Genomic DNA, 15881 nt, shown 5'->3' on the forward strand with positions numbered 1-15881 from the left:
ACTATGCAGAAAAAGCAGATCTTAGCAAGGGTTATTGAAATCCAAAAAGAAAATTGGGGGTAACCACGCATTATTTAGAAGTAATTAAGCAACAATTATTCTGAAAAGCAGTAAAATACAAAGCAATGTATGGCGGTTATTTTTCAAATTGAAGCTTTATTATCTCTTGATAAAATAATTGATATTATCTCTTGATAAATTCTGCTCTACCCGAAAAGTTTTAAACCGCGCAAAATTTCCCTTTATTAGTAGACACCACCCATAGGAAACCCGAATATCACGAGATGCGAAGAACGTATGCGCAGTAACAATAGTAGGCACCGTCCTTAACAAAAGCCTATTGTTGGAATAACAAGACTATTTTTTACAACCAATACATAGGATTCATCTTAAAACGGTGCCTCTTAATACCGAGGAATTTTTTAAATCCAAAAAGAAAATTGGGGGTAACCACGCGTTTCTCAGAGATAGTTAACCAACAACTTATTCAGAAATGCTTTAATATGCAAAAAAATGCATGGAATTTTTTACAGATTGAAGCTTAATTATCTCTGAAAAATGCGTGGTCAACACGTAATTTCTTTTTGAATTTCAATAGCCCTTGTTACGATCTTCTTTCCGCACAGTTTACAGAAACTGCGCAAAAATACCTTTGTTTTAGTATAGGCACCGTCCAAACAAAAACCTGTTTGAAAATGATGTTACGGTAAATGACACAGGCATACTACGAAAAAAAATCCGAGTGCTCCTGTCAGGAGCCTTCCGATTACTAGTTCGGATGCCCTACCACTGAGCTACAGGAGACTCGTGGCAGCTAACGTCATTAAACTAGGTTCATGGGACAATCCTGCATAATGCTAGGATTGGAATGTCATGTGTGGCATATATTGCAATGGAAATGGATGTGATGGAAGGCCTTAGGATCGACTCCTGATAGGAGCACTTGGATTTTTTGAGTATGCCTGTGTCATTTACTGAATAACACATCAGTCTCATTTTTTCACCAGGCTTAACATATTCCATCACATTCATTTTCACTGCGCAAAATATGTTTGTAGGACCATCCCAAGATGAGCAAAACGCATGCGCAGTAGCAAATTGAGCCACCGTCCTTAACTTAGAAGGGCTTCATGAATTGGAACTCAGATCCCGAACCCCCGAATTAAAGAGCGGCTACGTATGCGATACATAACTGTTATGATTATTTTATAAGGAATTAATATTGTGATGTGCATAGCTACAACACAACTACCCTAGCCTAAACTCAGCCTTGGTAAACGTACCTTGAGATTCTCAGGTTCTATCCTTTTTAATTCACTACCTACTACAATTCAAAGAGCAGAATCGCTTAATTCTTTTAAACTTTTTATTAAAACCCACCGTTTCTAACATTTGCATGTGAGAGAGCACAAGTCAGTTTTTCTTGTTGTTGTTGTTGTTGTTGTTGTTTTTCAGTTTTTCTCAGTTATTTTTAGAAATTAATTTATATTTATATTTTATTGTCACGTTTTATTAGCTGGGCCCCTCTGGATAACAGCCATGTAGCTGAATGGGCCAACCTGGCTAAATAATTAAGTTTACTTTGCTTTACTTTACTTCCCGAAAATGCAAGCTGGCTAGGATTTCTTTACTATTAGCTCCTTAACTCTCTGCAGACGCGATTTAAGTTAATTCCCAACAGATATTCAGAAATGAGTTCGATTGGCTTCCCCGTATGTTTACACCTTGGAACATAAACCAAAGCATGGCGTGCCTTGCTTATAATCACTCTCTCGAAGTAAACTTCACTACTTACATTCTTCTTTCTTCCCTTTCTTGATTCGAACCAGCTGTGGTAATGAGATTCCATATTCATTCGACACGTTTTAAACTCTCTATCAAAACGGGAATCGCCAAGAATTGGCGATTGTTTAAATCGTTAAAAAAAAGCAGCGTTCATGACAGCAATCTTTCATTTTTTTTTTTTGCCACGATACTATTAATGTTTTGGCAAAATTACTCTTTTAAAGATCATTGTTTCTCTGCGGGTAGATCAAAATTCAAATGATTCAAATCTTTTACCTAATTCTGTTTTTTTTTTTTTTGTCGTTATTGTTGTTGTTGTTGGTTTTTTTTTTTTTTTTTGACACACACAGTAAGTATCTGAAAGCTTGGGGCCTTGGGAATAGAAGCAGAGTTTCGATCACCTACAGACAATACCAAATATAATCTAAAAAAAATGGCGTGAGCAGGAGATCAGTGTATAACTTTAAATTATTGCCTCGAGCAAAACAGGCGTTGAATTCGCGCCTGTTCTTAACAAAAGGTGTTCTTTATATCCAGAACAGTTGCAATACTTATAAGCTAAAAAAGGTGTTTCTGTGTTTATTCAGTTGAGTACGCTACTTTTCACTTTATTATTATTATTATTATTATTATTATTATTATTATTATTATTATTATTATTATTATTATTATTATTATTATTATTATTATCGTACTTTTCAACAAGAAAATTAACGATAGTAAAACAGCATGACGTTTCGACGACTTCATATCGTCATTGTCAAATGAGTAAAATGGAAATAACGGAAAGGCATATTTATAGGTATTGAAAGTAAGAAAATAAATCAGCATGAAAGCATTCAGGTAAAGAGTTTCGCGCGAATGGAGTCCGCTTGCGTGTTCAGTTTCGGTCTTTTGTTCTTGATCCACAGCATTTCGTAGACCAAACATTCAAATTTGTCACGGCATTTCTTTATGACTTTAAAGTTCTCAATTAAGTAGGTGTTAAACCATGCGCGTCCCTGAGATGTTTTCCGATCACAGAATTAATAACTTTAAAGTCATAAAGAAATGCCGCGACAAATTTGAATGTTTGGTCTACGCTGTGGATCAAGAACAAAAGACCGAAACTGAACACGCAAGCGGATTCCATTCGCGCGAAACTCTTTACCTGAATGCTTTCATGCTAATTTATTTTCTCACTTTCAATATCTATAAATATGCCTTTCCGTTATTTCCATTTTACTCATTTGACAATGACGATATGAAGTCGTCGAAACGTCATGCTGTTTTACTATCGTTAATTTTCTTGTTGAAATGTTTCTCTGAATCGTTTTTTATCGTAATTTTAGTTGTTTTTTTCCAGAGACCGAATATTATTCGCCTATATTTTTAATACGAGTTGTTTTTCCTTAAGGACCTTATTTTTACTTCCAAATATTTTTTAGTCAGAATGTGATCATATGATTTTTTATTACCAATAAGAATAGTATTATTGTTACTTTCTGACATTTTTTTTTTCAAAAAAATTATGCTTGTAAGTAGTCTCTTTTTTAATCGAAATGAATTGTAAATAGATTTTAATAGTTCTTTTTTATAGTTTTAACTTGTAAATAGCAATTTTCTTGGGATTATTATTATTATTATTATTATTTTTTTATGGACCCTCGAAATCAATTAATTAATTTTCAACCACTCAATTATATGCCCCAGTAACATAACAATCACTATCACGCTAGTGAGAAGGCGATATTAAAGGAACGTTTTTTTTTTCAGATTATTTCTCTTCATGAAAAACATATCATTTCGTGCTTGAAGGAGGCGCCCTTTGAAGAAATTAGTAATAACGCCATTTAAGCTTGGGCGGATAACTTATCGTATATGAATAATAAAATATTTCTAATTTCGCTTGTATTTTATTCTTCAGTTGAACTGACAATTACTTACACTCCTGAAGCATTGAAAGAAATAAAACATGATCAACTTCACTAGTGAAGAGAATACAATGCCTAATCTGGTTGATGCAGCCTAAATTCTTCCAGTTGCAAATATAATTAGTACAATGCGTTTAAAGTGCTGTAGTTCAAAATAGCGCTTCGTGGCAACAGTGTTTTCTTTACTTCAAAGGTTGTTTGTGCTCAGTGATATTCGGAAAAAAACGTTCGTTGGACTAGTTTATTCTAATTCGCCGAATATTTTCTCTTACTATTAAACAAAGACCAACAAACGCCTTAAGTACCGATTTCCTTTTGAAATTAGCGTTAATGTTAAAAATAAAATATTTGCATGCAAATAGATTTTTATGTCTTTTCTCAAACTGTTTGTTGTTTAATAATTAAACGAGACTTGGGATTGTTGGGAGGACTTATTATGTATTGCCTTATTGCCACACGCCTCCTCCATTGTCTCTCTTAGTCACATGATCACGCGTCCTACATACTGTACTCGCCATTCGTCTCGCGTCAGCTGTGGATCAAGACGTGTTTTTGTCATTCAGGGTAGGTTATAGCTTGTTCTTCTTTTACGTTTTGCGAGGGTTGCTGTTTGCCTTGTCTATGCATTGCGGAACTTGAAGAACATCCACTACATACCTTTTGTGACCAAAAACGAAAATGAATGAAGACAGACGAAGATGCGAAGGGTGGCGTGTTTTAAACACGAATTCTACCTTAAAACTGTCTGGCTTGTCCATTTTTATCCATTAACATGAAAGGCAGGTAATGGTTACCAGGAAAACGTATTCCCGAAGTATAAAAAATACTGATAAGCTCTCTTTAAATAAATTTTCATTTCTTCTTGTGATAATACTAATGGTTTTAATGCATTTGAAGCACGTATCGTTTCCAATATGCTAAGTCAACGCCTTTCCGTGAATAAGAAACATCGCACTTGCATTTTGCACCTATAGATAAAACGTGGAGAAATTGCGATTACTGTTCTGTGATGAAGCTTCATATATTGTTAAGGAAAAGTCATTTTCAGTTAATTTTTATGACCACGTCGAAGATCCCACCATAGTTTTTAAGCACCTAGATGTCCTTCAATGTCAGAAATACCATAAGCTAAACACGATTAATAAAAAATTGAAGTCAGCCTTAAATCCTAACGAAAACGCCTTTTTTAATCTAACAAATGTAAATGCGTTGTCCACGTAGGGAATTCGTTAAAATGGGTTGGAAGGTGGGTGTAAAGAAACATGGAACAGAAACATTCAGCCACCGTACGACAATAAACGTTTGCAGGCTTTTATTGCTGCGATGCTTTGTACGATGCGCACAAAATGGATATGACTAAATTTGTTACTCGCCCAAAGCTTATTTTACACTTTACTGGTGAATGTCACGAATTAAAGACTTTGGCAGTAAGCAAGCGTAAGACAGCTGAAAGCCTTTGAGTAAAAGAAGTTGTGCTGTGACAATTTGTACCTCGTGATCTAGTTGTATATCCAGTTGAACTATAAAGCTCCCAGAAAACGATCACCTAACCGAAATCTGGTGAAATAATAGTCTTCAGAAAATCTTAATATTCGTAAATCATTAGCATTTTGATGAATCAATCCCTACCATCCTCCTATATCGCCAAAAATTTGCGCATGCAATACTGTGGTTAATTCTCGCCGCGTCGCTCAGGAGAGGTCGTAGACCCAGTTGTATTAGAACATTGACAGTTTGAATAGGTGGTCACTCACGGATAGTGACCACCAAGGGATGTTTGACGGCATTTTTAATTTATCGAAAAAAATTGAACATTGACTCTTAATTAGAGTCATTCAAAATATGCACATATATAACCTAAATACACATATAACCAACGAACTCTATTCAGGACGAAACTATACTGTGATTTTTGTTCAGGAATATTAAAAACTTTGCTTTAAATTACTGAGAATCTGAGTATAAAGTGAAACACGGAAAGATTAAGTGACAAGGAAAAAAAATGCCAATTCTGGCCGCCGAAACCTTGCGCGTGTGAACTGCACTGTTGAAGCTGAATGATATATTTAATAAAACCGTTTCAAGTTAATGATCGACTCTGAAATATGGCTTATGACCAGTTTTTTCTTTAACAAAAAAAAAATACTCCAATCAATGTCAAGAGCAAGTTTTGAACTGTGACCATGCCCGAAATCAATTTTCTAGAAACGACCCTCAGTTGAAAGACACGCTTACTTTCTATACTGCAAAGTGCAGCTTACACGATTTGGCCACAAGTTGCTCATTGATTGTTATTTGAAAATATGGTTTTCTCGTAAAGCTCTAGGAATGAATGGGCTTAATCACGTGGTACCTATTGATTGCCTGTTTTGAATCAATTTAGGACTGTTCCGAGAAAAATGCTGCGTACCTTCATTATATTATCCGCCATGGCATTCCTAGCCATCTGTAGCGGCAGACCAGAAACTCATGTTTCTCAAGAAGGAATGCACAAGCAAAAACGACCCTGTAAGTATTTGCCATTTTTTAGATTCCAAAGGCTTTTTTTGTTGTATTTTTTAAAGTTAATTTATTTTTTTATTTAATTTTTTCAATAAATTATGGTTCAGGCGATGACACAAAGAATTTCAAGTGAAATAAGCCTTTTAAACTTGTAAAACCACAGGTACCCCAAGTTTTTGGAGCGATTTAGCGCGATTCTTTAGTTAAATTGCTCTTCCCTCTCCCTCGTTACGCAATGGCCCTGTTGACGCTCAAATTACAACACACATGCACGCAAAGGTCCAGTCTATACCTCTCATACTGCTTGGGTTACCTGTGGTAAAACAGCTGCAGTTCTTAGTGATGAAGCCTGAATTATTCTCCTGGCTTTATTTGGGAATTCTCTTTCAAAAGCATTGCAAAACTTAAAGCGAAGCTGCCGCTTTTCTACAATGATTTCCTTCATTGCATTCTTTTATATATATTTAACAGGAAGCATTTATGGAATGTTTAAAACACGAGCAGCAATGTTTTATCGGGATTTAAAACCACGAGGTGCAGCCGAGTGGTTTTAGACCCGATAAAACACGTGCTGCGAGTTTTTTGAACGGCTTCAAAAACATTCCTGGAAAAGTGTGTGCCAAGAGAGTTCATAACAATGATGCTTTTGTGAACGTTGGAAATTAGCATTCGAGAAAAAAATTAATCACGGCATACTAATAAGGAGGAGGTTTTATCGGATATAAAACCATTGCACATGATATTTTATCGACCATGTGATAGGTCAATGGACTTATGAATTATTAATGGTTTTGAATAGTAAGTTATTGGTCAGTGCACTAGAGTGGTTTAGACTGAGAACTAAACTATTACCAATCATTTCCGTTTTTGTTCAAGGATCTGTGTAATTTCTCCTAGTAAAAGGCCAATTCTAGACGCATGTAGTCTCTTGTAAGTCGGGAAAGGGAAGTAAAGAAGTTGCAAAAATAAACAACATAATCAACCAATCAAAACGCAGAAACAAACAGAACAAAATGCATGACACGCTGAAAAACTTGTCCAAATCATAATTTGTTTGGACGGGTTTTCTTGAACTGTTTATAGAAGTGCCACTAGTTTCCAACCAATCGTAGAGGATAGCAAAGCAGAACCAAGGCCAACGCGAAATTAATTACTTTCCATATTCAACTGAGAATCCGTCTAGTTAATTTAAAGTCACTTCGTGGGAGCGTTTGAGAGACCTGTCTCCTGTATAGGGTGTTTAAAAAGTCCTTATGCATGCAGCGAGTCTCTAAAGTATGTGAAAACACTGCAGCATGCCTTTACGTGACCTTTACGTGTTATAAAAGCCTAGTCTTTACAGCAATCATTCAGTAAGATCGTGTCTTGTAGACTGTACCCCTGAACAGCAGGACAAGAAGAAAAAAAAAAGTTGTGCACAATGGAAGGAACAAGGTTACTGAGAAAGTAGCAATAAATTTAATAAATTCATGACCAAAAACTGCTACACAACCTGCTTCAATTGCGAAGGTGAGTGAAAGTGAAAACTTTTATACAATATTGCATTCTTAAATATTTCATGTTAAATAACACTGCGTTTCTTTCACTAGTCTTTCAATTCTTCAATTATTTTTGATAAATTCACTATTTTCGTTTATCTGGGAAAATTTCGAGTATGTCTATACCTTGCAAAATGTATGTAATACGTTGGCAGAACTAACCTGCGCCTGAAGGTGCCACTTATAAATAAATTCTTACCATCCTTTAATTAACTGGCACCGTCCATTTAATGATGGAGAGTAGTCGTAATTTGGGAAGGTATTGCCGGATTTTTTTTTCTATCCCGCACTAGTAACCTCATTGCGAACCGCGACTTACACTAAAACTAAGGGCAGTAAAATAAAACCTGCATTTATTCATTTATTTATTTATTTATTTTTATTTATTTATTTATTTATTTATTTTTATTTATTTATTTATTTATTTATTTATTTATTTATTTATTTATTTATTTGCTATTGGAATATCTGTTTTTTCTCTTTTTCAGTCCGACCGACACCAATCAAAGGTAGGCCATTTCCGTATGTGTTTGTTTCAAACGGCAACTAGACCAGTGAATGGTCTGAGCTGTGCTTTGAATTGATGCATGTAGATCTTTCCCTCTGTTTGGAAAAACTTATATAGGAGGGCCTTACCCTCTTGAACTCGACTATTCCATAACCAAGGCTTCGCCAGATCATGGCTGCATGGCTAACAGGGCCGAAGAGTTGGCCAAAAATTTAAAAGCTTTGATGTTCACTGTACGGAAGTTTAAAAGTCGGATTAATTTAAGGAGTGAAATCCACTTATCACAGAACAACATCGTGACATGAAAAATATCTCTTAAAGCTCCCGAAAAGAAAGACACTGGTGAAGTAATAAGGCATTAGTCAGGATCTGCACGTTTCCACAGCAACGCTGAAAAACAGATTGTAATAATGATTACACAAGGATATTTCAAAATTTGCTGACGAAAAATCATTCAAATTGGGATATAAATTATGGAGATTCATATCTCGCTAAAAGAAAAAGGGAAAATTATGGAGGCAACATTGTTCGTTTGGGAGAGAACAACCAATAACATCTCCGCCAAGCTTAACCTCAAAGAAAAACTGCATTGTTCTGGCATTTGATTCTGATCCAAGGAATTGTGCAATTGATCCAAGATGTGCAATGCAATTCAATGCAATCAGCTTCAAAATCTAATTAAAGCTAGATATGGGCCAGCAGAAGTAATAAAATGGTATTGTGACTTGGCTTCGAGGGAGGGAAGGAGGCATATTCTTTACAGGATTTCCCAGGGGTAGGTCAGTCGCCAGATTGTATGTCCACGAAAGAGACTGGGTCAAGCACGCGTTTTTGGGCCACCACTTTTCCGAAGCCCCTCCTCCGTCAGTCCCTCGGAAAAGGAATTCAATGCTTATCAAAAAAGTAAAAACAAATCCAAAGAGTTCAACTTTTTGCTCGAAACATTAAGCTGAAATCAGCTGCCTCGTTCCAACCGAGTACCACCCGAGAGAGGCCTGTGGACGAGGCAGTGAAATCAGCTAATTAAAAGCCTTACGAAAACCCACAACCCTGCACATTATCACAGCAGAACGTGACTTGCATCCAAACGTTCCCATGTCAGCAAAAAAAAATTATCTAATTTGATTACATTTACAAATGTAACACATTTTGTCATCATACACTCGACATTGGACGCGCACTAATTGGCCCTAAATTAAGTTGTTTCTGACTAAAATGAAATGTCAGGTCTTTCCGTAAGCTAGCCACATTTTAATACCAGCTGCAATGGAATTTGTTTTTTTTTTTTTTGTTTTTTTTTTTTCGCTTTGCTTTGTTAAGTTTTCACTAATCTGAAAATACAGAGCTGTTAAGGACGGTGCCTCCTAATACAGAAGTATTTTTGCACAGTTTATGACTATGCGTGAAAAGCAGATCTTATTATGGGCTACTGGAATCCAGTCTTTTAAAAAACAATCCGTTTCAGAGAACATTTTGAATGTATTGGCGATGTACTTCGATAGCGGCAATTGAGTGGAAACAACTCTTAAATTCTGCTTATATTTTCCATCTATATAGTGGATGCTGTCGCCTGTATGAAGGCCCATAATGACAAGCGTGCTCTTCATGGATCGCCTCCGCTAGCCTGGGATGATAAACTAACTAAAGATGCGCAGAAGTGGGCTGATCATCTGGCTTATGATGTGGGACGCATGGAACACGCAAAGGGCACTGGACAAGGTGAAAATTTGTTTGTTGGTACTGCACCTATGAGAACCTTTACATGTGAACAAGCTATAGCATCCTGGTGAGTTTTGAAGGAGACTATTGCACTTATCAATCAGTCTCTGTTATTTATTTGTTTATTTATTTATTTATTTATTTATTTATTTACTTATTTATTTATTTAGTTAGTTAGTTAGTTAGTTAGTTAGTTAGTTAGTTAATTAGTGAGTTAGTTAGTTAGTTAATTAGTTATTTATTTATTTATTTATTTATTTACTTATTTATCTATTTATGTATTTATTTATTTATTTATTTATTTATTTATTTATTTATTTATTTAGAGACTTCACATTAAACAGTAGTAAATCATATTTTAATGACCAACTAAACGACAAATAAGAAACAGAAGGCAAAATTAAATTAAGTTCTTAACTTATAGAATGAACAAAAACTACTGCATAGTAGGATGATCGCAGTAGCAGACATTTAGTGGCAGCAGTTGTTAGAAGAGCTGTAAATATGTTATGTGAATCATAGCATTTCTTGTTACAAAGTGATGTGCCTGACTTCCTAACCTATATTAAACAACAACAACTTTCCTTACGAGTTGGTAAATTAAATATTTACTTGGTCACACAGCATCATGTTTCCATGACAATCGAAAGTTGGATTTTTTTACCTTTTTGTGGAAAATTTAAAGTGAATTGTCATTACCAGTTTACATTATAAAAACTGTATAAAAATTTTTTATACCATGTCCTGGTTAGGATTTTTTGGGTTCAATTCGAAAGGTTTTCTGAGTTTCTATAAAAATCCAAGGTAGCTATAGTGGATTTTATTTGATGTATTCCCACATCAAATGACACCATCCCATTTCACAGATGCCCAAGGAAGAAATTTTGAAAAACTTTTGAATGCAGAGGTCCACACAACGCAGGAATTAAACTTGCTGGTAATTTTGCCGGATCTCTCTTGTGAAAGACCTCGTGTCAGGCGTCACTTAAACGTGAAAATACAGAACTGAATTCAAGGCTGGCACTACGGCAAAGGGCAGATTTATTAGTGGCCAATATTTTGACTAATAGAATTAGTCTTCCTCAGGGCCAGAGCTATACTGAAGGAAAATATAGTATCGGCTCCTCAAATTAAAGTTTGAAAAATACATGGAAAAAATGATTGGCTAATACATGACATGAAGACAGCGTACTTGTAAATATGAGATAACAAAAATATTGAAGTGTATAATCAAGGTTCAGCGTTCGTTTTTCCTGGATATACAATTAACCCTCTACGTTTCACTGTCATAATAATAATTAATGTTTACAGCAATGTGAAAAAAATGTAAAAAATATTGGCAATGAACATACACCGGCTAGCATGGCAATGCTATTATCACAGGTTAATTTTCCGCTCACCGCTGATGCACGGGTCAAAATTCAACAATCATTTCACCTTTCCATTCAGGAGCAATCTTTCATTTCATCGGATGTCTTTCGAGAATTTTACCATTCAATAATTTTAGTTTTGATGCTGACCTGTCACATCAAGGGGGCAGGGCTAAAAAGTTTAGAAAAAACTTTTGTCACTGGCTCATGGACAGAGTAGGCTATTTCTGAGTTGCTGCGAACATGATTATGAAAGCGAGGCTGTGTGCAAAGCTTTTCATATGGAAATTAGTTTTGTCTCCATATGAATGAAACTAATTTTCAAAATAAAAACTTTGCACTTAGCCTCGCTCTGATGATGAGCTTATTCTCAGATAACTGAGGCCACAAAGTAGCAGCGGTACTTGTACATCTATAATAACTTACAAAGAAATGCATGGGAAAATAAATATAATTGTAAGTAACAAATTTTCTGAACTCACCGGTGCCATTTGCCATGATGATTTCACTCGCAGAACACATGGTGAATCCACACTGAAAATATTGCTCCTAAATCAGAACGCTATGTTGTTTAGTTTCCACGTGGTCCTTCTAATATAATATCTCTCAAAATGCCCAGAATTAATAGCAATCTTCGGTCATCGCTATCGTGCCTCAGTGAAATGGTACAAGCGATCTTTCCTCAAAGTACACATAACCTTGCATGTACAATGCAATCCTCGTAAAGATTCAAGGCTATTGAACCGTTTCAAAAGAAAACGTTCAAAAACACCATTATACCAGGTCGCCATTACCACGATATAAACATACCCGAAATCTGCTTTTTTGGTCCTATTCCTCGGCCTCAACTCATCCAGTTCTTGTGGTTCTTGTCAAAATGGTAACGTTTCTAATTCGAAGCAGTATTTTTAATCAGCGGCTTTCATTTAGGATGAACACCGTTGTGTCTAACCCCTCTATTTGTCATGTTAACATAAGCCCGTGCCTTAGTTCAGCGGTGTATACCACCGAAAAGAGATCTCAAATAAGGCGCATAAAAGGTCGACAGTCTAATGTGCGTGCGAGTTTGGCCATATTAAACAGGGTCTCCGAGTTTTCATCCGTCTCAAAAAAATTTGTCACTGTGCGCGCGAGAAATTCGACTGTTATTGTCAAAAAGGATTGAAATCATGAAAGTTATTATGTAAATAACATATTTCTATTCTTCTTAAAAAAAAAAGGTACAACGAGATCCAATTCTATGATTACAACAATCCTGGATTTTCTATGAAAACTGGTCATTTCACACAGGTAAGTCATTTAGTAAATAAAAGGCAAGCTGAGACCCTACCCAGTTACAAAATGTCTGGCTCATTTTTACCCCTCCTTGAACCACCGCAATCCACTAAGGAAAAAGATGGCGACTTTACATCTTACCACAACTTACAGCCTCGCGAACCTAGTACAGCCAACAGGCACATAAAAGCCATATTTTTAGCGAAGTTCGTCCCTGTACTATCAACAATGTGTATGCTAGATTTGAAGTTTTTAGGACTTTCCTGTGCGTTTTTATGAGCATCTTGAGGGTTTTCTTACGCTATGATTATGGGTAAACGTACCCGTCGCCATCTTTTTCGGTACGATGCATCGCAAAAGACATAAAAGCTAGGGAAATATGCGATTATCTTACCTGACAAAAAGAGTCAAGGATCGAGAACCTCAAATTAATTTCGGCTTTTGATACTGACATAAAGTTCCCGGGGAATCGAACACCGTCATTTATAATACTATTCTTCTGATTGATTGATTGATTGATTGATTGATTGATTGATTGATTGATTGATTGATTGATTGATTGATTGATTGATTGATTGATTGATTGATTGATTGATTGGTTGGTCGGTCGGTCGGTCAGTTGACTGACTGACTGACTGACTGATTGATTTACTATTTTTACTACAGGTTGTTTGGAAAAAGACAAGCAAACTGGGAATGGCTGTTGCCGTGGCAAAAGGAGATAAGGTCGGCATTTTAAGGACCTACATCGTCGCACGCTACCTCCGAGCAGGAAACGTGAAAGGCGGCTTTGAAGAAAATGTGCCAAAGCTCCTCTAAAGTAAGTACTGATATGTCTAGTTAAAACATTTTTCTCTCTATCAATGACTGCCGTCAGCCAAGACTAAACTTATCACTCACGGGTCATTCACAATTATTGCAAATAACCGATCATAAGCCATAAGATCAAAAGTAGAAGGAAAAGCACGTAGCTTCACGTAGCTAGAGGGGGGAGGGTATGTATAACAGGGGTACCCAACGAGAATATAAAATATTAAAATGTTGTCTCCTGTGTTCCCAGAGCGTTAATTTTGTGCCCTTTTAAAGACATTGATATTTGTGTAAGCTAATACAGATTGATCTGTTCGGATGCTTTGGCTGAAAATTTAAGTTACCGAAACCAGGAAGCGGAATTTTATTCCCCCAATTTACTAGCTGTTGTTGGTTTAAGGAAAATACTAACTGACCTTTTCTTTTTTGGCATTTCATGGTTTTTAATGGCATATGTGCCCCTCCATAAACGAAATCAGTTGCCATTCCAGCGGTACGAATTTTTGTAGCTGACATTTTGCACAATCCGCAAACTGCAGATTTTGGGCTTCACGACTAAATCTGAATTTTTGAGGCGATAAAGGCCATCTGAACAGATATCCACAGAAAGCGACCGTTGGGTGCCCCTGATAATAGCAGTGTTATAAATTTAGTAGAAACAGTAGCAGTAGCGATAGTCGTAGTGAGAGTAGCAGTGACAGTGGTACTTATCGTGGTAGTGGTTATTAAGAGTGGGTGATAATCTACACATCCCTCTCTAAGTTAGTAATGCCGCCTCTGGCTCGTCACCCTGTAACCCCAGTTTTAAATTTGACCAAAAGACAGGACTGGATCACCTTAGAAAATGTTTTTCTTGTTTACGGTATAGAAATTTCTTAACCATTCCCTAATTTTCACCTACAGCTATTTCAATTGACGTTGTCGGATCAAAATAAAGCTAAAAGACAAGACCAATGTTTTGTCGGATTATGTTTTATGAATAATTTCATCAAAATTATCCCTGCACGTGCAGGTCATTGTACTGCTAATTACAGCCTATTGTTTTCTCCAGGCATGACTGATTTTGATGAATTTATTCATAAAAATCCCACGTAAACTTTCGGTCCTGTCTTTAAGCTTCATGCTTTGAACCGACAACGTTAGTTGAAATGACTGTATACAGTTTATACTGAAGATGAAAGGTTCCTGTATGTGGTATGATAATCATAGCTTTTCTACATTAGAACGGCTACTGCATCACGCTTTTTAAGTGCTGGCTTTCCGCTCATTGTCCGTTGAGTGCAGCTCCAGATAATGCTGCAGCAAGCCAAAGCAGGCAATGTGGCAGTTCTGTATATTTGAAATGCTACTGGCGTCAAATGACATTGATTGATTGAACGCACACAAGATGCTAAAAAGTGCAAGTACCATCACAATAGAGGATAATGTTACTACTGGCTCCGGCTCTTCAAAAACAAACGTACAAAATTCACCTTTATTTGAAACTGACCCTCAGTTGTTTACAACTGGGAACTCGCTGCACGATATAATATTTCGTTAACTAGAAGCCGGATTACTAAGATCGCGATCAATAAAAGGAAAGATGGATCAATCAATGAATCAAGCCTGACTCAACACTTGACAAGCAGCAGATTGCTACCATGAGCGTAACACTTAAGGCATACGCAATGATTAGAAAAAGTGTTATTCTATGTTATAGGATCTAAAGCCGTTGCAACCTAGCTGGCCCCAGTTATTCAAAGGGCGGATAATTTTATCCACTGGATAGTTCGCTATCCGGCAGATAAAATGTGTCCAAGATTTTCACGATAGTGCTATAAATTGTGAATAAAGTAGAAGCATATGTCAAATTTAAGAATGGGATTGTGTGGAAAACTTGCCAAAAGCACTGGTTGGAGTACATTTCAAGTGCTCCGCTGGATAGTGTCTTATCCAGTGGATAAAGTTATCCGCTCTTTGAACAACTGGGGCCTAAACGAGGGGCTGCAACATTTTCCGACTTCTGCTCTCGTTTATTTCCTTCAGTTTTATAGGGAATTACCAAAGAATGCTAGGAAGCATTATAAATAATCTGCATGATTGGGAGCATGGTGTTGGATCTGGTGACGAGATGAACTAAAGGCATAGTTACAGTCAACAAAGATGAAAATAAAATAAAATAAGTTGTGGGCCAAATAACTTGTGGTCACTTGTCCTCTTGTCCCCCGACTAATAATACACCCGCTACGTTGGTCTATACCTTCAACTTCCTATGAGTTCTCTTTCCAGATCGCTTGAAATAATTTAGTAAAACCAGATTATTTTGTATATGTAATCAAATTGTGACGAGTGAAATTAGGAAATAATTTCACGCGCGTTTTGCTAAAATTCTAATAATTTCTCGAGCCTAATTATTTCCTAATTTCACGAGTATACCATTTGATTCTTTTAATGTCATAAGTGACAAATTACGCTCACAATC

At 36.3% G+C, this 15881-nt stretch overlaps 1 protein-coding gene across 1 annotated transcript in view; it reads left to right on the plus strand.

Annotated features, from left to right (window-relative positions):
* The window catches only part of LOC146470598 (uncharacterized), a 171381-nt gene extending 155789 nt beyond the window's left edge, over positions 1 to 15592 (plus strand). Inside the window, exons 9-11 of the mRNA XM_085121766.1 lie at positions 12556 to 12625; positions 13277 to 13430; positions 15446 to 15592. Of these exons, the coding sequence (XP_084977892.1) occupies positions 12556 to 12625; positions 13277 to 13429 (223 nt within the window). The 3' untranslated portion in view covers position 13430; positions 15446 to 15592. The remainder of the gene's footprint in view (positions 1 to 12555; positions 12626 to 13276; positions 13431 to 15445) is intronic.
* Positions 15593 to 15881: the final 289 nt, after the last annotated feature.

The sequence above is a fragment of the Pavona decussata genome, unplaced genomic scaffold (assembly GCF_977016875.1).
Source record: "Pavona decussata unplaced genomic scaffold, jaPavDecu1.1 SCAFFOLD_113, whole genome shotgun sequence".
Lineage (NCBI taxonomy): Eukaryota > Metazoa > Cnidaria > Anthozoa > Scleractinia > Agariciidae > Pavona > Pavona decussata.